This window comes from Boleophthalmus pectinirostris, unplaced genomic scaffold, assembly GCF_026225935.1.
Source record: "Boleophthalmus pectinirostris isolate CB_2022bp ecotype Guang Dong unplaced genomic scaffold, ASM2622593v1 HiC_scaffold_16, whole genome shotgun sequence".
NCBI classification, from domain to species: Eukaryota; Metazoa; Chordata; class Actinopteri; order Gobiiformes; family Gobiidae; genus Boleophthalmus; species Boleophthalmus pectinirostris.
In genome coordinates, this window is record NW_026571095.1 from 4,568,233 (window position 1) to 4,591,822 (window position 23,590).

At 39.7% G+C, this 23,590-nt stretch overlaps 1 protein-coding gene across 4 annotated transcripts in view; it reads left to right on the forward strand.

Annotated features, from left to right (window-relative positions):
- The window catches only part of gng12a (guanine nucleotide binding protein (G protein), gamma 12a), an 88,151-nt gene that overhangs the window by 58,740 nt on the left and 5,821 nt on the right, over positions 1–23,590 (forward strand). For 2 of the 4 annotated variants that reach the window (XM_055151443.1, XM_020922184.2), the window contains one exon: positions 23,443–23,547. In XM_055151443.1, the coding sequence (XP_055007418.1) occupies positions 23,461–23,547 (87 nt within the window). In that variant the 5' untranslated portion in view covers positions 23,443–23,460. Of the gene's footprint in view, positions 1–22,830; positions 22,855–23,334; positions 23,360–23,442; positions 23,548–23,590 lie in introns of those variants that run through there. The other 2 variants (XM_020922188.2, XM_020922186.2) reach the window with 2 other exon arrangements.

Consider the following 23,590-nt stretch of genomic DNA (forward strand, 5'->3'; position numbering starts at 1 on the left):
GTCACAATGTACTTCTATTGTAAAAGGAGCACACAACCATTCTGCAGAACGTTCTTGGAAAGTGCAATTCTTTTTGTGTTATCTGTAAAGTAATCTGTAAAGTAATCTGATTACAGATTAACACGAAAATGGCTAAACCAACACTGAGGACACTGATAGCTCATATTTATGGAAAACTAAGTCTTGGACACGGCTCATTTAAAGTCACATTTTAAAGCAGCAGGGTGAGTGGAGCAACTGCAGCATTCTACTTCTGCAGACACGCAAACAACCGCGCACCACAGTTTGAAAACCACTGCTTTAGACAACTTAATCTACAGCTCCAAATAACTCCTGCTCCTAATACCTTTACTATGCATCCCAAATCTCACACCTGCTATCCCAGCTTCTTACTCATCTGTCTGATTTCTCACCTCAAAAACAACTCTTTGGCAACACAAAACACAATGGAATCCTTCTTCATTCATTTAGTCTGAAACTTAAGCCGGGAAGAGCATTAGTCAGCCCGCTTTTTACAACGGCGCATTCACGAGCTATTTCCAACTTATAATTTGTGCTGATTTAGGATTTGGACGTGTTCCGCGGGTCTGGTCTAATGTCTAGACTTCTCCCGATGCAAAACCACGCCTTATCCGACCACAAGATCGACGGGATTCTCCAAGTCTCCCTATTCCAAAAGAGGCCACTGTAGTACAATCTTAACTGCATAGAAAGAGACTGTATGCCTGCTATGTTGGTTTAGCGATTTTCCATTTGCGAGTTTTCCGAGTAAGCTCAAAGCACAATCAGGCCCTGCAGTGTTTTCAGAGGACTGCGTTTCCCAGAATTCAGTAGTGCACGGCTGACTTGTTGAAGGTGGAGTAGAGAAGACGTTTATCAGTGCGGCCATATGAAGAGAGGAGGAGGAGGAGGAGGGGGACGCATTGACTGGAGATCAAGAGGAGGTTTGTTTAGCGTCGCTGTGGTTGCTATGGTAACAAGGGCAAGCCGTTAAACATCTTATTATGGTATGGTCACGATGAGAGGCAGTTAGTTTTATGGTGAGTGTTTATGATGCCTGCAGGATATGAGTAAAAAGGAAGGAAGAATCCAAGTAGTTGACAATTTTAATATTGTTCATGTTTCACATCATTAAAGCTGCACTATTTAACTTTTCTGGTGAAGATCTGTGTCCATTGGGATGTCAGTGCTTAGTTTTGAATGTTCCACAGCTTGGCATTAGACTATATCTTGCATAAATCCTTCATACGTTTACACTGAAACGGATCTACGTATCACTGTATTAAAAATGATCTGTGTCCAGACACGTTGTTTCTGTTTCCACAATCTCTATCCACACAGCTTTGAGTATATTTGTTTACGTTTAACAGAAACAAAACTTAAAACAACATGACTCATTTGCATAAAGTAAGTGCTAAAAAAAAAAACAGTTCACTATTGTGCGCGGATGTGGTTCAGTTTCTGTGGGACTAAAGGACACGACTCAGTGGAATCTGAGTGTTCTTTCTGTGACAGAGGGGTGTTCTGCTGATGGTGAGTCTGTTCTGTGTTTCTGTCGTGTTGGAGATGGTTCATGTGAAACTTTTCAGAGATTATACGTCTGCAGGTCGTACACACAGACACACGTTTATATGAATGGACATATGTTCTAGCCTCTTAGTGTTTTGGCGGTGAATTACTTCGTGATGCATAGACATACATCAGAGTATCAGTGTTTTCAGGTGTCCACACAGTGCTGGATCAGATCTGTACTCAGATGAATTCGTGGGAGCTGGAGGCACCAGATCGTTCCGTCTCTGGAGCCGTTTTCAGTCGGATTAGTGTGAACGAACACTGCATTCACAACAAAAACGACTCCAACTAGTGTGGACGGGACCTTATTGTGAGCAGGATCACCCCTCCAGAGATCTGACCAGTAACTTGTCCCCTGCTTGTCTTCACTGGTGCTACCTAGTGTCTCCGCTCAATTTCATTTCTCTCCAACGACTAGGTCAGGAATCAGAATACACTAGACAGTTCGTAAAAACCCCAGAAGTGTGAGTTCGGGCATCAGCCAATCAGTGAAGAGTCAGACATTCTGTGTTGGCAACGATTCCCAAGATCAAGGATTTAAAGCCAGAATAAAGAGAATGTTTGTTGAATTTGATCAAGGGGAAAGACGTTATTGTTCTTCTTCCTACAGGATTTGGGAAAAGCTTAATATACCAGTTAGCCCCGTTAGTGGTGCATTACATACGTCACAACTAAACAGCAGCGATTGGTTAAATTTTAAAAAAGCACCTGCCTACTGTCGAATGAACGAATTCTAACGCTGCGAGGTCGAGACGGTTTCTACGAAATGAAACCGGCTAATGAATCAGCCTAGTACATTCCTGGCTAAGCTCAAGGTTTTCATGGAGAGAAGTTACACAATGTATTTTTAGTTGCAGTGCATTTTTAAAAACATGTTTTCAACCAAATATTGCACAGGAATACAAAACAGATCAGATTTTAACTTTTTTTTTTTTTTTTTTTTTACATGAAGCCAGTGGTGAAAAGTTACACAGAGCACGTTTAACTTTTTTAACAAAGTACTCGATTGACAGAAAAAATATCCACACATGAAAAACGTTTTACTTTACGAGGACGGTTAAATGTGCTGTGCTTGATTTGTTCTGTCTTAAAAATGTGCCAAACAGAACTCGTGCCTTGTAAACAGTTTCAGTGGTCCAAAGTTCTTCCTCACTCACCTTCTGCATTTAGAGTGTCCTCATTAATCACCACGATGACTTTATAAACACTTTTCACAACTTTCAGAGACCAGAGCGGAGTTTTTTTGTCACAGTAAAGCTGTCAGCAACTAGCATGTTAACCTGCACACTGTTTGATTATCAGACGCTTTATCAGTCTGCTTATCGGTCTGCTCCTGTTTGATGATGCAGACAATACACAGAAGATTTATTGACTAGGGATGTAATGATATCCAAATCTCTCTAGACGATATTTTCATGATATATTTTTCACAGTACGGTGTTTGTTAGAATATTTTGTAGAGGCAAACAAAACTGTGAATATGCTTTTTCCTTTTAAAATGCCCTGGCAAGACTTAACCCAAAGAACTAAGCTTTCAAAGTGCTCAGAACAGTTATGTCTTCATGTAATTTGCACTAAAATGAAGCAAAGGATCATGGTCTGTGTCAGGGGTGGGCAAACTTTTTGACTCGTGGGCCACAAAGGGTTCTAAAATTTGACGGATGGATGGAGTGTTTTGGTAATCCACCTCATAAGAGAAAAAAAATAACATGGGATATGAAGAAAACATGCTTGAATTTCAATAGAAAATCATTACAAAGCTTTACAACTATTACTATTATAATTTATTCAAGTTTGACGGGCCAGATTTAAAAGATTAAAGGGCCGCATTTAGCCCCTGGGCCGTAGTTTGCCCACCCCTGGTCTATGTAGTTCTCTAATCCAAAGAATTAAGATTTAAAAGTGCTTATAACAGTTATTTCTTCATGTGGTCTGCACTAAAATAAAGCAAAGGATCATGGTCTATGTAGTTCTTTAATAATTATGGGTGTGGGCCCAAGCTCACTTCAGCAAATTTTTGAGGAGACTGTGAGGAAGCTCGGCAGGAAGGTGATCAATGACCCAACCCATGTTCTTCACAGTCAGTTTGAGTTGATGCCATCAGGCAGAAGGTTCAGGGTCCCAAACTGTAAACTGAACAGATTCAAACATTCTTTTGTGCCACAAGCCGTTAATCTGCTAAACTCAGATAGTGCAGTTAAAAATAATTATAAAAGGCTTAGGGAATGTGCAATCAAAACTGCACTTAGGCTTAGGGAATGTGCAATAATTAAAACTGCACTTAGGCTTAGGTAGGATGACCAAACGTCCTTTTTCCCCGGACATGTCCGTATTTTACGTCCTGTCCGGGGCATCCGTTTTTTTTTTTAATAAAGTGGCGCAAATGTCCGGGTTTTCAGTACCGTTCATTGGGGGTATTAAACTGAGCGTCTCTTGTAGCGTCTGTGACTCAGAAGGAGCGAGACACAAACAGTCGGTCAGTCTGCAACATACTGAAGCACAAATGTGTATTTAACGATGACTTGTACAAGAAATACCAGGCTTTTTGTCCCGGTCGGGACAAGTGTGAGTCCATGTGCACAGGTTGTGAGGTGAGAGTACAGTGTCCCTCGTTTATCGCGGGAGTTACGTTCTAAAAATAACCCGCGATAGGTGAAATCCACGAAGTATCAACTTTATATTTTACAATTATTCTATCTGTGTTAAGTCTGTAAAACCCCTCAGCACAAACTTTATACACTTTTCTTAGACAGGACAGGTGCAACCCTTTTTACTTCCTTCTTAAAACTTATTGCTGCTGTCGTCCTTGTGTTATTTTCCTCCTTTATGTAACAAACTGAAGATTCATTTAGCCGACAGTGCAGAGTCCTGCATGGCTCCATTTTTGGAGACCCCCAGTACAACACCGCACCCGCCCATTAACCCGAGATTATATCAGACTTTTGCGCTGCCACGGACTGAACCAAGACTAAACCAGGACTAACCCAGGACTGATTCCAGGACTGAAGAGGAGGACTAATCCACGACTGAACTAGGACTAAAACAGGACTAAACCAGAACTGAAACAGGACTGAGTGTCAGGACGGGCTCGGAGGTGACCACAGGAGAAAGGACCGGCTCAGCTCCGCACCTCACGGAGTTAAACACGGCAGTTGCCCGATCGCGCTTTGCGGACAAACTGCTCGGCGTTTTCTCTCTTAAGTCCAAGATTAGTCCTGGTTTAGACTTGGTTTAGTCCTGACCCACCCGTGTGTAATTACTACCCGCCTGTAATACACAATACGCGTTCATACGCTGTAAAAAAGTAAAAGACCTTTGGCGATACGATATCACGATATTTTGGTTCTTGTTACATCACTGTTACTGACCTCAGACCTGTTTATATAATATAATCTGTACTGGGGCAAGAAAAAGTGCTTATATACGTGGAAAAGGTTGGGTACAGTTGGGTCCTTTAAACTGCACCAGTGAGTCATATGGATATGACATAGGAACTGTACACATACTTTAGTCTCCACTGACATTGCACACGCCTCTTCCTCCTCCTCCTCTTCTTCACTATCTCCATGCAAACACAGCTCCCTCCCCCTCTACTGTACGTGTCACAAAGCAAACATCCCGTCCGCGCTCTTCCATGTGTTCTGATGGGAATAGAGCAGTTCCCACACCGCACCAGACCATAATAAACATATATGGCTTGATGACTTTTCAGAAAGAATAACAGTCAGAGAGATAATGGCACGTCACTTTATACTCGTACTGTTGTGATGTATTACAAGTGTGTACTCCGTCAGCTCGAAACACGCTGACGCCATGGGAACTGCTGATGCGTCTGGGAAAGTCCTGCTCAGCTTTCGAGGGAGGATTTGTGTAAGGGAGAGATGGAGTATTTGATATCTGTGTTGACTGTTACAATTGTTTTTCGGACTATTTAGTCTTCAGATAATAACAATGTGCTTAATGTCTTTTTCTATATAACAGGCATGTCCAAACTATGGCTCATGAGATAAATGCGACCCTTAGACATTTTTTTTTTTTGGCCCTCAGGCTTCCAGGTGAATTTGCCCAAATTATGTTGCATCAGTTAAAAATGTACTTTCTACTCTTTTTTTTTTTGAACATTTACCTTGATAAAGCTTGATCATGTAATAGTTAGTGTGTGGTTTTAAGGATTTTAGCATAAATAAAGACTGATGGCTCATTCTAAAGTGTTAAACATGCACATATTTCAATTACTCACTGTATTGAGCACCAGTCTTCGGGCCCTCGATCGGCCCTCTGCTGCTTCTTTTTTTTATTTTATATATATTTTATTTTTCTTTAGTTTTGATGAAAAGGTAAACAACACATAACACAAAACAGTGAACATGACATAGAGAGAAAACAAATTTGACATCCAATGTTTTTATATCACATTTAAATTTAAATAATATTACGGCACTTCCTGTCCAGCATATGAGTCCCATTTACTCCAAAGTTTGTCAAAGAGGTCCATTTTCAAATTAAGTCCAAATGTTATTTTTTTTCCATTTTCTTAATTTCATTTATAATTTGCGACCAGTCTTTGATTGATGGTGCAGTTTGTGTCATCCATTTGGCCCTCTGCTTCTTCTGTGTTTAGATATGTGGACCTTGATGAAACAAGTTTGGACACCCCTGCTATATAAAAACAATTGACCCATTTAGTTTAGACTGGAGATGTAATAATAACTGAAAAATTGTAATATCATATCGTCAAAGTTTTCACAATAATATCATTGACTGTCACAGTATATCAAATTATAAGTTCTTCTTTGCTTAATTGCATTGTTTTATTGTAGCAACAGCTAAAAAATGAAGGAAACTACACACATTTTAATGCAAAAATCGTGAAGAATAACTGTTATAAGGACCTTTTCTATCTTAATTCTTCAGACGATGACACTAATGTAGTCGCAAAGGCTTGTCAAGGCTTTTTAAAAACAAAAAGTAGTATTACTTCAATTCAGTTTGCATCTCCACAATATTTCAGTAATATCTTATTGTGAAATCAATATCATAATTGTATTGTACCGTGTGATTTATCATATCGTTACATCCCTAGTTTAGGCCTCTACAAACAGAGAATTCTTGAATTTGTTTTACAGATTTAAAGGTAACACTTTATAATAACTACACCTTATTTAGCCTTAATAAAGCATGAACAAAGACTGAATTAATAATATATGTAAATATATGCTAATGGTTAGTTCATGAGTAATTAAGAAGTATTGAGTAACTATTTACAGCACAGGCTAATTAAGTGCAAGTGAAGTGCTAATTCAGGTAGTAATTAAGTAGTTACTAAGTGTGAATCATTATTAATTAAGTCTTTGTTCATGCTTTATTAAGGCTAAATAAAATGTAGTTATTATAAAGTGTTACCGATTTAAAATTGTATCAGATTTATTCTCTTGAGTTTAAGTTGAATATTTTAAAGATATACTATGTCACTTTTTGGTGGAGCGTCTGTCACCTGCTTGTGTCTGTGGAGATGTTACTGCTTTCAACAATGCTCCTCAGTGTCCTCTTGTAGTGCGGGGTTCACGGAGAGGCAAGTCTGTGCACTGTAATAATGCAGTACTGTGGAACATTTCAGTAACATTGGTGTAAAGCCTTGAGCAGCATTACTACATTACGTTTAGTATCTTGTAATAGTCGGTGATGAGGCAATAACAGTCTTTTTGAGATATTCTGGGAAACAATATTCAAAAATTCCCCTGGACAGAAAAGCGCTGACGCCATGAGAATCTCCTCTTCTCTGTTCCACGTCCAGGGAAAATCCTCCAGCTCTGAGGGAGGAACTGACTGATCCACTATCACCATCCAAATATATACTGCTCGATGGTGCGGTGAGGGCGGCCATCTTTAACTAGAGTGTGCTCAAAGTGTCTAGACTCCCCACAGCCCAGTCTGTGCACGAGGAGCCGACAGGAGCCAGGCAAGAGACCAGCAAATCTGTTACAGCCAATAAAAGCACTGGTTTAAAAGAGGAAAGTGAAGCAGTGAACTCAGATGCCCTGTCTGGATTCTGCAGCTCTGACTTTTTCAATCAGTGTTGTCACAATAGACAGCAGCAGAAGTGTTCGCCACATGTTTTACCCAGAATGTTCCACCTTATTGCATTAACCTTCCCTTTACCTGACTGTCTTGCATTTATTCAGTTGCTTGTTTTGTTTTTTTATTTCCAAAATTCAACGTGCATTCTTGTGGGCTGGGTCACCTCTCCACAGATCTGACCCAAAGCCTGATGAATGATACCTTGCTTAATAGTTCTGAAAGTACTTTATGGCACTCATACAATAACTCTAAAGTAATCTAATCCCTCTAATCCCAGTAAACACTTTTGTGAATTTACAATGTATGTGCAGTATGTAGACGACACGACCAGTACACGCCCACTGCTCTGCCCAGACTTTGCTCTCCAGTTTCATTTTCTTCATTGGTGATACTCGAAAGACTCAACAGTAGGAACGGGCATTCGATGAAATTTTCTTAATCAATTTCGGAAGAATTAACAATCAATTATCGATTAATCATTAACATTTTTATATTAAAATGATCATCATTATTATTACTATCTGCACTACTAATCTGCATAAATAAATTCAAGTTTACAACATATAAACCGTAACCACTCTAGAGCCACATCAGCCCGTTTGACATTATAATGTGTTTAATTCAGTTTTGTGCAACTCTCACAGAAACGAAACTTAAAACCGCATCGCAAATTTGCATAAACTAAGTGAAGATAAAACTCCAGCTCTTGTGTCGCTGATGCGGTTCAACTTCTGTCGGATTAAAAGACATGACTCAGTGGAATACAGGTTAGTGTGACCAGATTTGTGTTTGTCAAAACCAGGACACCGTACGGGGGGAGGGAGGCGGGGCCTCGTCATCGACATTGCGCGACTCTCACCTGGCAAAACTTTTTCCCACTGGACACCGAAACATATGTGCTGCTTTATACACTGTGCACATGGACTCACACTTGTCCCGACCGGAAAAGAAAGCCTGGAATTTCTTGTACAAGTCACCGTTAAATACACATTTGTGCTTCAGTACGTTGCAGACTGACCGACTGTTTGTGTCTCGCTCCTTCTGATGCAGAGACACATGTACAGACCTGTTTGGTCACAATACACACAGAAACCTACATTCGGTTTGTCGATTAAAATTAACGTAATTGATGAAATTCTTAATGATTAATTATCGATTAATCAACTAATCATGCCCATCCCTACTCAATGGTGATGTGTAGGGTGTGCAAAAATAGCTAAATATTGAAATATCATATCGTTTAATGTGATGATACAGTATCGATAATCGTGGGCTGCTGTTTCGATATATCACCAAGAGTATTTTTTGGTATATTTTACTAAATTAGTTTGTCCAAGCTGCTTCTTGAGTTCTGGTCAGACGCTGGTGGACACTTCCTTATATCTGCAAGGCTTTCGGGGCAGGAGTGCGTATATCTGTCCACCAGTGTCTGACCAGAACTCAAGAAGCAGCTTGGACGAGCTGCGAAACATCTTCAACCAAACTAACTTTTGTCCAGTCAACAAACTGATTTTTTTTCTCCTCGCCATGGATTCTACCTGGACGACTGAGGGATTCTTCTCACATCACAGCGCTACAGTTTTGTCGCTTGTTCAGAGGAAGGAAACTCGTTTATGAGACACATTTGATATTTTCACTGTTTTGATGCTTAAAATGTTTGTGTTTCATATGAACTTTACACAAGAAGTGGTTTAACAAAAACTTTTAGTGTCACAGCATTAATTTAAGCTTTATTTTTGTTTTGAACCATATCAAATTGATTTAACCTCCGAGCCAGTCCCGACAGTGAGTCCTGGGTCAGTCCTGGTTTAGTTCTCCTGGATCTGTCCTGGAATCAGTCCTAAATTAGTCCTGGTTTAGTCTGTGGCGTGTGTGGCGCAAAAGTCCGGCATCTCAATCAGTGTTTCTTCTGCTCAGTAAATAAAGCTTGTGAAGTGATGACATATTTTTGACAGTCAAGTCGCGTCTGTGAATTCGTGTTCATTTCGTGACTGTAATTCTTGAAGTCGTAACGTTTCATTTTGCATTCTGATGAACGCTTCAGTCAGAATGCTTTTAATCTGTGTGTGATTTATCAAGGGCACAGGCGAGTAAAGAGTGGAATGTTAAAGGGTCCGGGCGGGTGCGGGTTTAACTTTGATAGAATTAGGGGTTTACGGGCAGGTGCGATGCTGTACTGCGCGGGTGTGGACCCGTGCTGGACTCTGGCCCGTAGACAGAAATTTGGGGACCTGGGGCAAGAAGTCTTACATGGGTCTCTCTTTAATATAAAATAATAGGAAGAGGGTCAAATTGTTTTAGGAGTTTAGGAGGAGGTTTGAGGAGCCCACCCCTTTGTCCTCCCCTGCTCACAACTTCACAGGCTTTTGTTGTGATGATGTTTAAGGTGAAGTTGGCTCCCATTGGGTACCACAGTTTTATAATGTGTTTTTTTTTTTTTTTATTAAGTTGTTTTAGATCAATATTTTGATTTAGAATATTACGATTTAGAATGTCCAAATTATAACATAATGATACACCAGAAATGTGGCAGAGCGTACTTTTAAAGAGCCACGTAACAGGCAGTTTTACATTTTTGGTTTTGAAGAGTAGAGTGACTTTTTATTTTTTATTTTTTTTTGTTTTTATTTATTTAAAAAGGGACAATGCATATTCATGAACAGATACTTGTAAATACGCCAGAATTAGCCCGACTTTTCATTTGTAGTCCCTGGCAGGTCAGAGAGACAGAGACATAAGACATAAGAACATAAAACGCATCACAATAGACAAACACACAATCATGACATACAACACTGACATTTACATAGGAGCAGAACATTAGTGGTTACAGATCTGGTTTCTCTTAAGCTTCGTTTTAGATTAGTTTTAAATGAACTGAATGTGGTGGAGTCTCTTCTAGCAGCTGGATGTTGTTCCAGATTTCTGTTCCTTGACTGATCACACCTGTTGACTGAAAGTTGTGCATCTATAGGGTTTTGCACAGTCGCCTCTGGTCGAGGCTCTTGTTCCCCGACCACTAGTGCTGGACTTGGGCTTAATGAACTCACCCAGAGCTGGTGGAGCGAGTCCATTTAAGACTTTGTACTGAGCAGACGAGTTAAAATTTTTGAAAATTTCCAAAACTTAAGATATTATACTTCTGTAGTCTGAGACAATGATGAAACGATTTCCTATCAAACATCTTAAACGCTTTTTAAAAAATGTGATTCTGTTATTTTGAAGGTTGTCATGTTTGTCAGTGAACAGTTAGTAATACAGTATTCAATGTGAGAGAAAATCATGCTGTGGAGAAACATTTTAGCTGCATTTTCTGGCAATGATGATCTGATTTGCCTAAAATTGTGAATATTAAAATTAACAATTTTTGATATGTTTTTAACATGTTTTTTAAAGTTAAAGTGGAGTCCAAGGTAACGCCAAGATACTTAAATTCATTTACAAACTGGAGTCCCTCATCCCTCAGCAAAACATTTAAACAGCACTTTGATGGATGTTTCGAAAACAGCATGCAAACAGTTTTTTAGTATTCAGTAAGAGACTTGACTTGGTCAGCCACTTATCTAGATAGGTGATAGCTGATGTTAACTTCTCCGAGGCTTCTTGTGACCTGAACAGTAACAATTACCTACTAACTGCTTCAACTTGACACCTCTGCTTTCATTTCGGAGCTTAAATCCATCTCAACAGCCTTCACTCTTCACTCTTCCAGCCCCCCTCTGCCTCCTCCTCCTCCCTCACGACCACACACGCAGTTCTCCGACAGAAGAACCCGCTCGCTCATATACTTTTTAACGGTCGTCTATGGGGCTCCACGTTCCTCCATAAAGGGCCCTGACTCAGATCTGCTGCTGGCCCGGCTAATCGACTCCACGTGGGGGTAGAGGCAGGAGGCGGGAGGGGGTGTTATAGGTGGTCCTGGCGGTAGGCTGCGGTGGTGCACGTGTGATCTATGGAGGAGGTCACTTTTGTGCTTTTGCTGTGTTTTCTTGTAATTTAGCGAGGAGGCTGGTGTGGGCGCTGGTGTGGGCACGGAGACGTAGAGGAGTCTTGTGGGTTGAGCTGGCATGACTTCAGATGAGAGGAGGTTTAGTTTGCACATAAAGGCTGGGCTGTAATTGGACTTTAGAAAGCTTGGGTTCGTACAGGAGTTCTATGGGGAAGAGTTGGCACAAGAAAAGAAGAAAGAGGGTTTACTGTACGCCACATGGACGCAAAGCAAATCACTGGTGAAATTGTTGCAGATAGAGGAAAAAATCTGTATTTCTTCTTTCTATTTTTGTTCTCAATTTGGTTCTGTTTTTACTGAACTAGCAGGGTTTCAGAACAATGAGAAATAGAAATAGAAACTGTTGCAATAGTGATAATTTTTTTTTATAACTAAATATTGTTTTCCTTTGACAAAACTTTATTAAGTTACCTATAGACCGAGACATACAGATTTTATAGTTTTTTGCTATTTACTTGACTATATCATATTTTGAAGGTCCTACATAACACAAAACTGACTCTTGTGAGCTTTTAGTCATGTTAAAATGTTATTTTTTCATTAAAAACATACCTAGAGTTGTGTTTTGTTTGAGAAATTCTGCATTATTAGTCTCATCTCCAAAGCTCAAAATGCTCTGTTCCACCTTGTGATGTCACAAAGTGGTAGTTTTCAAGTTAACAGCTACCTTTTATTTTTAGTTCAGTAGAGATTGGAAATTCCAGGGTTAGGGTTAGGGTTAGGCCCCATCCACACTAGTGTGTATTGGAGTCATTTTTGTTGTGGATGCAGTGTTCGTTCACACTAATCCGATTGAAAACCGCTTCAGAGATCTGGTGCCTCCAGCTCCCACAAATTCATCTGAGTACAGATCTGATCTGGTACTGTGTGGACGCCTGAAAACACTGATACTCTGATGTAGGTCTGTGCACCGCCAAGTAATTCACCGCCAAAACACTAAGAGGCGAGAATATCTGTCCATTCATATAAACGTGTGTCTGTGTGTACGACCTGCAGACGTATAATCTCTGAAAAGTTTCACATGAACCATCTCCAACACGACAGAAACACAGAACAGACTCACCATCAGCAGAACACCCCTCTGTCACAGAAAGAACACTCAGATTCCACTGAGTCGTGTCCTTTAGTCCCACAGAAGCTGAACCACATCAGCGACACAATAGTGAACTGTTTTTTGAACACTTAGTTTATGCAAATGAGCCATGTGGTTTTAAGTTTAGTTTCTGTAAAACGTTAACAAATATACTCAAAGCTATGTGGATAGGGAAGGATTGCGGACACAGAAACGATGTGTCTGGACGCAGATCGTTATCGTTTTTCATACGGTGATACGGTGATCCGTGTCAGTGTAAACGTATCCAGAATGTTTTCAGTTTGAGAGAAGAACTCAGCTTAAATATGCAGAAAATGTGAATGAAAGTTAACACAACTCCAGGTACACTACAAACCTATACACTGTTGTTGCGATTTTCTTCTATATCACACTATAAAGTCTAGGGGTGTGCAAAAATATTGAAATATCGATATATCGTATAGTTTAATGTAATGATACAATATAGATATAATGGGCTGCTGTATCGATATATCACCAAGAGTATTTTTTGGTGTATTTAACCAAATTATTTTGTTACAGTGCCACAGTTTTGTTGCTTGTTTAGAGAAAAAAAACTCGTTTATGCGACACATTTGACATTTTCACTGTTTTGATGATTAAAATGTTTGTTTCGTATGAACTTTGCACAAGAAATGGTTTAACAAAGATTTTTATTATCACAGCCATGATTTAGACTTTATTTTTTACAGAACCATATCGAATCAATTTGAAATATATTGTATCGAATCAAAAGTTCACTGTATCAAGATATGTATCGTATCGTGGCCTGTGTATCGAGGTATGTGTCTTCTTAATTCTTAATGATACCCAGCCCTAATAAAGTCCATTGTGTAACTTTTCAGGCTGGGGGTCTGCTACCATGGAGATGCTATTGCTTTGCCTGTAATGTTCGATAATATGTATAGTATTAAACTTATATAAGATGTAGTTATTCAATTCTGGGTGTTTTCAGTGCTCAAAACTACCTTTAAAAACTTGCATTCTGACTGTGAGTTTGGAATATTGGAGGTAAAGCAGCGACATCTCCATGGAGACAAGTAACTGGAGGGCCTTCCACCAGAAAAACTACACAGTGCACCTTTAAATGTATCTAACCACATTAACTAAAGCTTTACAATAGTGAATCCTGAATATAAAACTATAACTTGTATTTCAGTGACTGATGATGTCTGAAAAGCCTCCTCAGTGCTCAGTGACTGCACAGTTATTAGTCAAACCACCTCTTACCTCTGCCTCCCACTGTCATTTGGGGGCTAAATCACTTCTGTTATTATCTTATGACGATTTTAATTATAAAAATAAGCACAAAGGTGGGTTCAGGTTACTCAGAGCAATTTTTAACACACTTTTCTAACGCTCGTGTTTGACATTTAGACCAAGTAATGATTATACTGAGTAAGTGTAATCGTCAGGACCCTGATTGCATGAAGTAGGTTCGTCTGTCAGAAAAAGCTCTCTCTGAACTCTATTTTAACATCTAGTTACTGTGGTTCTTCTCTTATTGTTATTATTGATGTCACGTTGCAGATTGAACTGTCTGGCTTAAATAATTGACTTAGCGGCGTAGTCAAAGTCATTTCAATGTCAGAGGTGTTACATTTACTGGAGTAACCTTTTAGGAATTGTACTTTTCAAAGTACTTTTCTAGCAGCATACGTTTAGTACTTTCCTACTTTAGTGATACTTTTTACAATGTAACTTGAGTAAAAGTTTGGGTTCCTCTTCGCACAGTAATAGTAATAGTACAGGTGACTTTTGTGTTTCTTGCACTGCTCCTGGCTATGATTTGTCTCATTTTTGGTTTTGAGTTTGTGCACTATTTATTGTAATTATTCAAATTAAGATACGATTCCTTTATTGTGTCTGTTACAAAGCAGTGCTAGGGACAAAAAATGTAACACAAACAAGATGTGATGTGAAGTAAGTGGCTTTTATAAAGGGGTCCGGACAAGTGGTAACGGAGGGAAACGGGCAGATTTTTGACATTCAGATAGCTCTTATTCAGAAACTAGAGGGACTATTGAAATAAGTACCTATGGTACAAGATTAGGTTGAAAAACCTCTTACTTTTTGACTCATGAGATTTTTTATTAAGAAAGGTCATGGTAACGGAGGGAAAATTGTTCAGGCAACTAGAGTACATATGTATTTGTTGAATACATTTTTATATCAGATGCATTAACTTGACTTTTTGGCCTTGCTGTTTACTTCTGCTTGACCGGGCCCAAAGTGAAAGTAAGTAAGTAAGTTTTACACTTGATACATCAAAATTTCCAAATTTAACTAAACGATATCTCTAATGGGACAAATATAAATCAAACAAAATACAAATGCCCAAGGGCTGAGCCAAACTTGCAATTGTAACAAATAATAGGTCAGTTAGAGACAGAATCCACAATTCACAGTAACAAGGGGAAGCAACTAGAGAAACGTCTGTCAGTGAGAGTGGAGAACTGAAACTGAGATCCAGGAACAGGAGCACAGCAGTTTTATTGGACAAGGCGATGGATGTGTAGAAAGGGGATTGGAGGAACAGGTCAATCCTCCAGCCGCAGCACAACGGACGTCGGCGCCAGTCCAACAGCGACAGAACCACACCCCGCCAGTCAAGCGTTAGGTATCACACAGGACATGCGAATATGAAAGGCACAAGCGGTAAAACAAACGGGGAGCACCAGGCGAGGCGGACACACTCCCCACTTTAAGATACACACACAAAAAAATTGTTTAATCACTGTTAAACACAATAAACACTAATAAACACTGTTCATATAAACACAGAATTTACTTACAATCTGGACAAAGCATCGGCAAACACAAACACATGCTTGGTTCTCTTTTTATGGCAATGGGACAAATTTGTCTTGGGGCACAACATAAACCCAAACAACATCCAACACTAAACATAAAGAAATAATATCCAGTGTTGGGAAGGTGACTTTTAAAATGTATTCCCCTACAGATTACAGATTACATATCCCAAAATGAAGTTTGTAACGGAATCCATTAAGTTACTTAAAGTGAGTAACGTAATCTGAATACTTTGGATTACTTGATATTGTCATGCTTTTTCACTTGTTTTGTATATTACCATTTGCCATTATAATATATATATATATATATATATATATATATATATATATATATATATATATATATAGTCATGTTTTTTTAAAACTACATGAATGTAACAACCACATTGTGAAAATTCTTGTTTGTTGAGTCTTTACTTGACCATATAAAAAAATATTATTGATAGAGAAAATCACAATTATGTCCAGCTACTGTTAGTGTCATATTGCATTTGTTTAGTCCTAGTTTAGACCTGGTTTTAGTCCTGGTTTTAGACCTGGTTTTAGACCTGGTTTAGTCCTGGTTTAGTCCTGGTTTAGTCCTGGTTTAGTCCTGGTTTAATCCTGGTTTTAGTCCTAGTTTAGTTCTGGTTTAGTTCTGGTTTATCCCAAAATGTGAAAACAGGAAAATACCACCGTGTAATCCATTTATTTCAACAAAGTAACTGTAATCCAATTACCACTCACTGAAACAGTAACTGTAACTGAATACAGTTACTCATCATTTGTACTCTGATTACGTAACGCCGGTACATGTAATCTGTTACTCCCCAACACTGACAATATCTAAAATTATAAATCAGATCAGACACAGAACAAGACCTTATTTCGTGCCTTTGTCAAATCTTCCATTTTATTTGTACTCCTACACAATTCTCTCTTCCATTGTTAAACTTAAACTACCTTTGAACAGTTTGCAAACAAAGAACAACTACAACCCCCCCCACGACAGAACCACTAAGTGACTAAACCCTTATCTCCACTCAGCCTCGCTCTCCCGTGCATTTCAAAGGTGCTGAACTTTTCCACCATACATCACTTACTGGGATGAAAAGATCTTGTTTTCTTTAAGTTTTTTTATTCTCCTTCCACACCTACGACTCAAGCCTCGATGCATTCCTTCACTTTGCATTGTACTGTATGGACTTTGAGGTTTTTCTTTCAAGTTCTAGTCGACTTATCTGCAGTCGCACTACAGATGTATAGAAAAAGCAGCTCTTGTTGTGAAAATGACACCTTTGTGAGCTGTCTGCATTTAATTGTGAAGGGTTTTTTATCTTCTGTGAAACAAGAAATAGCAAAGATGTGAAGTTAGCATGCTGGTTGTTGTTAGCTTTATTGGGATAGCAAAATTTTGCTATTTGAAAGTTGTGAAAAGTAATTATAAACTCATCGTGGTGAATAATGAGGGCCTGACCGATATGGATTTTGTTGTGGCCGATATGATACCAATAAAATGGGAGTTGGAGCTGCTGATAGCCAATATAATCACTGATATATTTAGTGATGTAAAAATTCTCTGTAAATCTTGAATTGTCTAAAAAACTTAGGTTTGACTCTAGTGGATTTTAAATTGGGTTTATTTAAGCAACATTTATTGTTATTTTGACTCTTTATATGTGTAAATATCGATCATTCACATCTATTCACAGCTCATTTACATATCAATACAGGTCCAGTAACAAATATACGGCCAATATAGTCACTTCACAATAGGCCAATAGAAAACAGTCTGTTTATGTGTGGGAGCTACAGCAGCTAATCGGTAATCAATGAGAAAGAACCAAAACTAGCTTCAAAACCGACATATTTCCAACACTCAGCCTCACACAGGTTCCTCCCACATCACAAGTCTGCACTAATAAATGTCCTTTTAATCCAGACTTAAACCGATTGTCCGTAAAAATCTATATATTGTCTGAATATAATCTCATTGTTGTAAACAAGCACACGTGAGTGACGTGACTCTGGGGGTGTGTTCAGATAAATACTGATGTGGAGCCACATATGAGGACATTTATCTGTGTGCAAATTGGATTAAATGAACATAATGTAGAGAGTCTACGCTTTATAACGAGGTATAACATGCCCACGTGAAATATCGGCGCCTATCAGCAAACATATTGGCCGATAGCCGATATGTCTCCAGGTGCCCATATTGGCCGATAATATCGACGAACCAATTTATTGGTCCGGCCATATTCTGAATGCATAAGGTAAATGGGGAATAACTTTGGACCACTGCAAATTGTCTAAACTTATCGAGTTTCTATCCGTCTATCTCTTGTTTGTGGTGTCTTGCCCAAGGGCACACAGAGAGCTATAACGACCAACTATCAGATTATTCCACCAACTGAGCGGCTGACACCTCTTTATGATATGTACATGTTTAAATGAACAATATGTAGCCGATAGTCTTAAAAAGGGTCCTACAATCAGAACTGAACCTGTGTTGCCAGAGTCTAAAACTGCATATTTATATTTATTTATTTATTTGATTGGGACAGTCAGGGCAGGAGACAGGGAGGGACAACAGGGTCTCTTATCCCAGGCCCCAGCATTGGGCCCTCTGCTTACTCATTTATATTAGAGGGGGGCCCATGTCAGGCTTCTTGCCTTGGGCACCCAAATTTCTGTCGACGGGCCTGGGGATAGTACATGTTAATGGACAGACATGATACAGTTCTCAGTATATGTACAAGCCAAAACTCCGAACCTCCAGAATTCACACACTGAGCTTCACTGAGTTTCATAACTGGCTGCAGGTTCTGGGGTTTAGGTAGTGAGGATTCAGATCAGAGAGAGGCATTTTAGGTTTGAACCAAGTGGATTTTGGCATTAAAACCCAATTGAAAGACTCGTGAGGCTCATTCTGCTTTCTGATTGCATAATTTTCTTGAGAAACAAAACAAATATGTACCAGTAAAAGCTAGATTTGCTTTGTCATGTTTGCCTGGTATCTAGGGGCACGCGTCACGTCATATTTGTGAAATTTATCATCAAAATCTTACAGTTCCTTTAACCCTTGTAAGGTCTTCGGGTCTGTGGGACCCGTTTTCAGTTTTTAACTTCAGAAAAATTATACAAAGAATTATTTTTTCAGCCTGAGATTATTTGGCCTTGGCTCATTTTGAGTGAGGAACATGAATCAGAAAAAAAATTAACTGGAACCCCCTTGATTCCACCTTCACACTTATATTACATACAGGGTCTTTGGGTCCACTGGACCCGGAGCTACTGAAAGTATGAAAATCATAGCTCCTCATTTCCCCTTCTCCTCTTTGGGCCTGTGTGTGTGTGTGTGTGTGTGTGTGTTGTGTGTGTGTTGTGTATGTGTTGTGTGTGTGTGTGTGTGTGTTGTGTGTGTGTGTGTGTGTGTGTGTGTGTGTGTGTTGTGTATGTGTTGTGTGTGTGTGTGTGTGTGTGTGTGTGTGTGTGTGTTGTGTGTGTGTTGTGTAGTGTGTGTTGTGTGTGTGTGTGTGTGTGTGTGTGTGTGTGTGTGTTGTGTGTGTGTGTGTGTGTGTGTGTGTGTGTGTGTTGTATGTGGTGTGTGTGTGTTTTGTATGTGGTGAGTGTTGTGTGTGTTTTGTATGTGGTGTGTGTGTGTTTTGTATGTGGTGTGTGTTGTGTGCGTTTTGTATGTGGTGTGTGTGTGTTTCGTATGTGGTGTGTGTTGTGTGTGTTTCGTATGTGGTGTGTGTATGTGTTGTGTGTGTTGTGTGTGTGTTGTGTGTGTGTGTTTTATATGTGATGTGTGTGTGCTGTGTGTGTTTTGTATGTGGTGAGTGTTGTGTGTGTTTCGTATGTGGTGTGTGTATGTGTTGTGTGTGTTGTGTGTGTGTGTGTGTGTGTTGTGTGTGTGTGTGTGTGTGTGTGTTGTGTGTGCACCCAACACTATCTGCACCCACATCTCACCCTCTGTCTGAATGAATAAATGAATGAATCCAGGGTTCCTCATAAACATCTCTGTCAGTGAGAATCCCAATCACAACTGATGATGATGGTGATGAACACCATGACGGTGATGAACACCATGACGGTGATGAACACCATGACGGTGATGAACACCATGACGGTGATGAACACCATGACGGTGATGAACACCATGATGGTGACTGCGATGGAACTGATTCTAGAAGAGGCAGAGGGTTTTGATGGTGCAGCTGAGGAAGATGTCTCTGAGAATGAAGATCAAATTTGTGAAAATTCAGGGTCAGAGAGTGAGTTTGAAGAGGACGGGGACAGGAGGGTGAAGATCAGCCAACAGAGCCAGGAGCAGGAGCAAAACACAAGCAGACATCAGCCATAGGACCAGTCTGCCAGCAGCTGGTCCAAGGACCAACTTATGAGAGGTGAGCTGGTGAGCAGCGAGACATAGGAGGGGACAATGTATGATTGAGAAAAGATGGAAAAATTCAGTGGTGTTCCACTTCAAGACAGGGCCTTCACACGGCTGCCATCATGATACTGAAGGCACCAGGGCCTACACCAGGGGTGTCAAACTCATTTTGGTCCGGGGGCCGTATCCAACCTACTTTGATCCCAAAGGGGCCAGATCAGAAAACTCATGTCATATAAACCCCAAAAATAACAATAAGTTCAAATATTTGTGCAGAGAAACACAAATCTATTACAGAAATCTTTTTTAATTGATTAACTTATTATACTCTTATTATAATATTATAATATTATGAACAACCTGAAACTTTAAGAAAAATTCAATTTCAACATTTCAAATATTTTAGTAGAAAATCACCCAAGGGCCACATTAAAGGTCTTGGAGGGCCAGATCTGGCCCCCGGGCCTTATGTTTGACGCCTGTGGCCGACACGCTCGGCAGTCACACATGTAGGTCTTCTTTTGACATTTTCATGCCACCCCAGATCAATAACATGATCCTGGACTGCACCAATATAGAAGGAAGGAGTGAGGAAGAGAGGAAGGTTTTTGATTAAACTAATTTAGATGCCTACTTTGAGATTTTTATCCTTGCCAGTGTTTTCCGTGTTTTTCTGTGTTTTTGTGCACTTTTTACACTTGGTGTTTCACCAAGTGTAAAAAGTACATCTGCAATAGACACAGTGAAACTCTGCCCCTCGTGTGATATAGTCTGTCATGAAAATGTCTGTGTTCAGTGGAACTAATGTGTTGTTCAGAGATGTTGTGTAAACTCACCTGTGTAAGTAAAATTTCTGATGAAACTCAAATGAATAGTTCACTATAGTGTTGTGAGAACTTTTTTTCATTTGTACATCGTTTGATTATTATCCAGTCATGACTGTTATATGATGCATTTCTTTATTTTATTCTATTTTAATAACCCTAACCTTTACAAAAACGAGTGGCCTTTTTATTCATAAATGTAATTTAACAAAGGTAAAGGGAGGAAATTTAACAGTAAGTTGTTAATACTACCAATTCCAATTCAGCATCTGCTGAGAATTTTTACAAAAAAAGGTTTAAATATGATGATGTAAAAGCTCCAAAGTGCAATGGGTCCACCAGACCCAGCAGGACTCCCTGTGTAACAAAAAAACGAAGACCTTACAAGGGATAAACAGTTACTGTAAATGTTGAACCTGATCATTTATATTAGTGACACATGGACTTGTGACCTCACCAGCTGACCCTGCCTCGTACTGTAAGGACTTTGAAGCATTGCTTTCATGTTGCAGTAGACATATCTGCAGTCTTAGTCACACTAATGCTGTTTCCTCCAGACCAGACTAAAGAGGGTCTGATGGGCCCCTCCCTCCTCTCTGTGTCAATGGAGTTTTTCCTGCTCGCTGCCACTCCTTTCTTCTTCTCGTTTCTCTTTGTTGTGAGATCAATCCAAGAAGACAACATCCTGCTAACATAAGGGCGGCACAAACAAGTGGAAATCAACACGTCTTTGCTGTAGTCGTGCATGAAGTAGTAGACTAAAAAAAATGCAGTAAAATAAGATGAATGTGTGTCTTTGCCTTCTGTCCATAAGGTTGTGAGTTCAAATCTTGCAAGTGGCATATATTGTTGCTGTTGTTGTGTTCCTTGGCAAGACACATGCATTTGTTTCTGCAGCATTTTAAGGAGATGCAACTGTTTAAAAGAAATTTGATTTTGAATAGTTATGATCATGACCATTGAACCTCCCATTAAAGGTGCACTGTGCAGCTTTTCTGGTGGAGGGTTCACTACCTACTTGTCTCTGTGGAGATGTTATTGCTTTGCCTGGAATATTCCAGGGTATGACTTTAAATATATCTATCTAGCATTTATTCATTGAGGGAGTTTCTATTGCTCAAAAATACAACAGTTCCTTCTGTGTATAGAAGCGACTCTCCACAGATCTGACTTGTAATGTAGTGTAGTGCTGTAACCTGCTTGTTTCCCTTGTGATAGACAGGTTTAATCTATACTGTGGAACTTTCTAGACAAAGCAACATCTTTTCCTTGGAGACAAGCAGGTAGAGGAGAACCTTGCACAGAAAGATGGATTCTTGTGATATTTTTGAGTTCACAAACTCATGAGTATCCATCTTGAGGTGCTCATGAGCCTGGTTTGGTGGTGGACCCTCCACTAGAAATGTTTCACAGTGCACCTTTAACAGTAGGAATGGTGTTGAAACATTTTATCAGATACTCCAGAACATGTCATCACCAATCAAAACATCATGATACATGACCTACAAAAACGATTACAAACAGGGAGGAATTCTGTTTAAACTTGAGGAATTTGACCTCACTCGTGTGATCAGCTGCTCTGCTCTGAGGCAGGCAAAGGATGTTACAGCACACAGAGTTCTGGAGAATTTCACCAGAGCTTTACGGGAATCTGACTTTATTTCCTGCTAATAGAATTGTTGATATAGGTGTGGGTCCGTGTGTGTGTGTTTATGTGTGTGCTTGTGTGTGCACGTGCATGTGTGCGTGCGTGTGTGGGTGGGGGGGGGGGGTGGGGTCCGTGCGTGTGTGTGCATGTGTACGTGTGCGCGCGTGTGTGTGTGTGCGTGCATGTGCATGCGTGTGTGCGTGCGTGGGGGTGGGGGGGGGGTGCGTACGTGTGTGTGTGTGCATGTGTGGGTGTGTGTGTGTGTTCACGTACAGGAAGTCTTGTTCTGTTCATGAGAAGTGACAGGTCTAAAGAAATACCAGGAAGTAAACACAGTTGCCTTGTGTCCCTTTGGCTCATCAGTTTCTCTGTATTGTATTAATGGTTGACAGATTGGTATATTTGCATTACTTTTCAGGTAGGGGGGCTGCTTGCCTCAGTGGAGATGTTGTACAGTATTGCAAACATGTCTATCACCATGGCGTCAGATCTGTGAAGAGGCGACCCCCCACACACTATAAGAATGCATGAGCTCAGTGGTCTTAAGTACTGAACATTAAATACAGCTTAATGCTAAAACTATATTGTCAAACCTTGATACTGATGTGGACGTGCATTCATTCTGAAAAAAACAACAACAAACAAACAAAGCAATAACAACAACAAAAAACATACAAGTGTATTGATTGTTGGGTCACCATGGAAACTGCTGAACATTCCGCCAATAGAAATGCATTACAGAAAACCACCGGCGCGATGTCACTGTGAATTATCAGTAGTTATCATAGGTTTCTTTCTGTTATATGGTGTCATTTTGTGCATTAACAATTCAAAAGATATACTTTTAGTTTTGAATTGTTAATTGCTATGGCGGCTGTCCTAACTCATCATCTTTGGGAACCTCTGTTAACTCTTAAGGAGATGTAAATTAACCATGAATCTATAGCGTGCCGTTTTGTGAGTACCAGTACATTTAACCAATGGTTGTGTTGTGTTTCTTTTCCAGAGGATCACAAAGGGGAGGATGTCTTCAAAGGCCCACAACAACCTGCTCCAAACCAAGAGGATAGTGCACCAGCTGAGGATAGAAGCGAGCCTCGAGAGGATAAAGGTAACACCATGGACTTTTACTCCAATACATTTACACATTTACC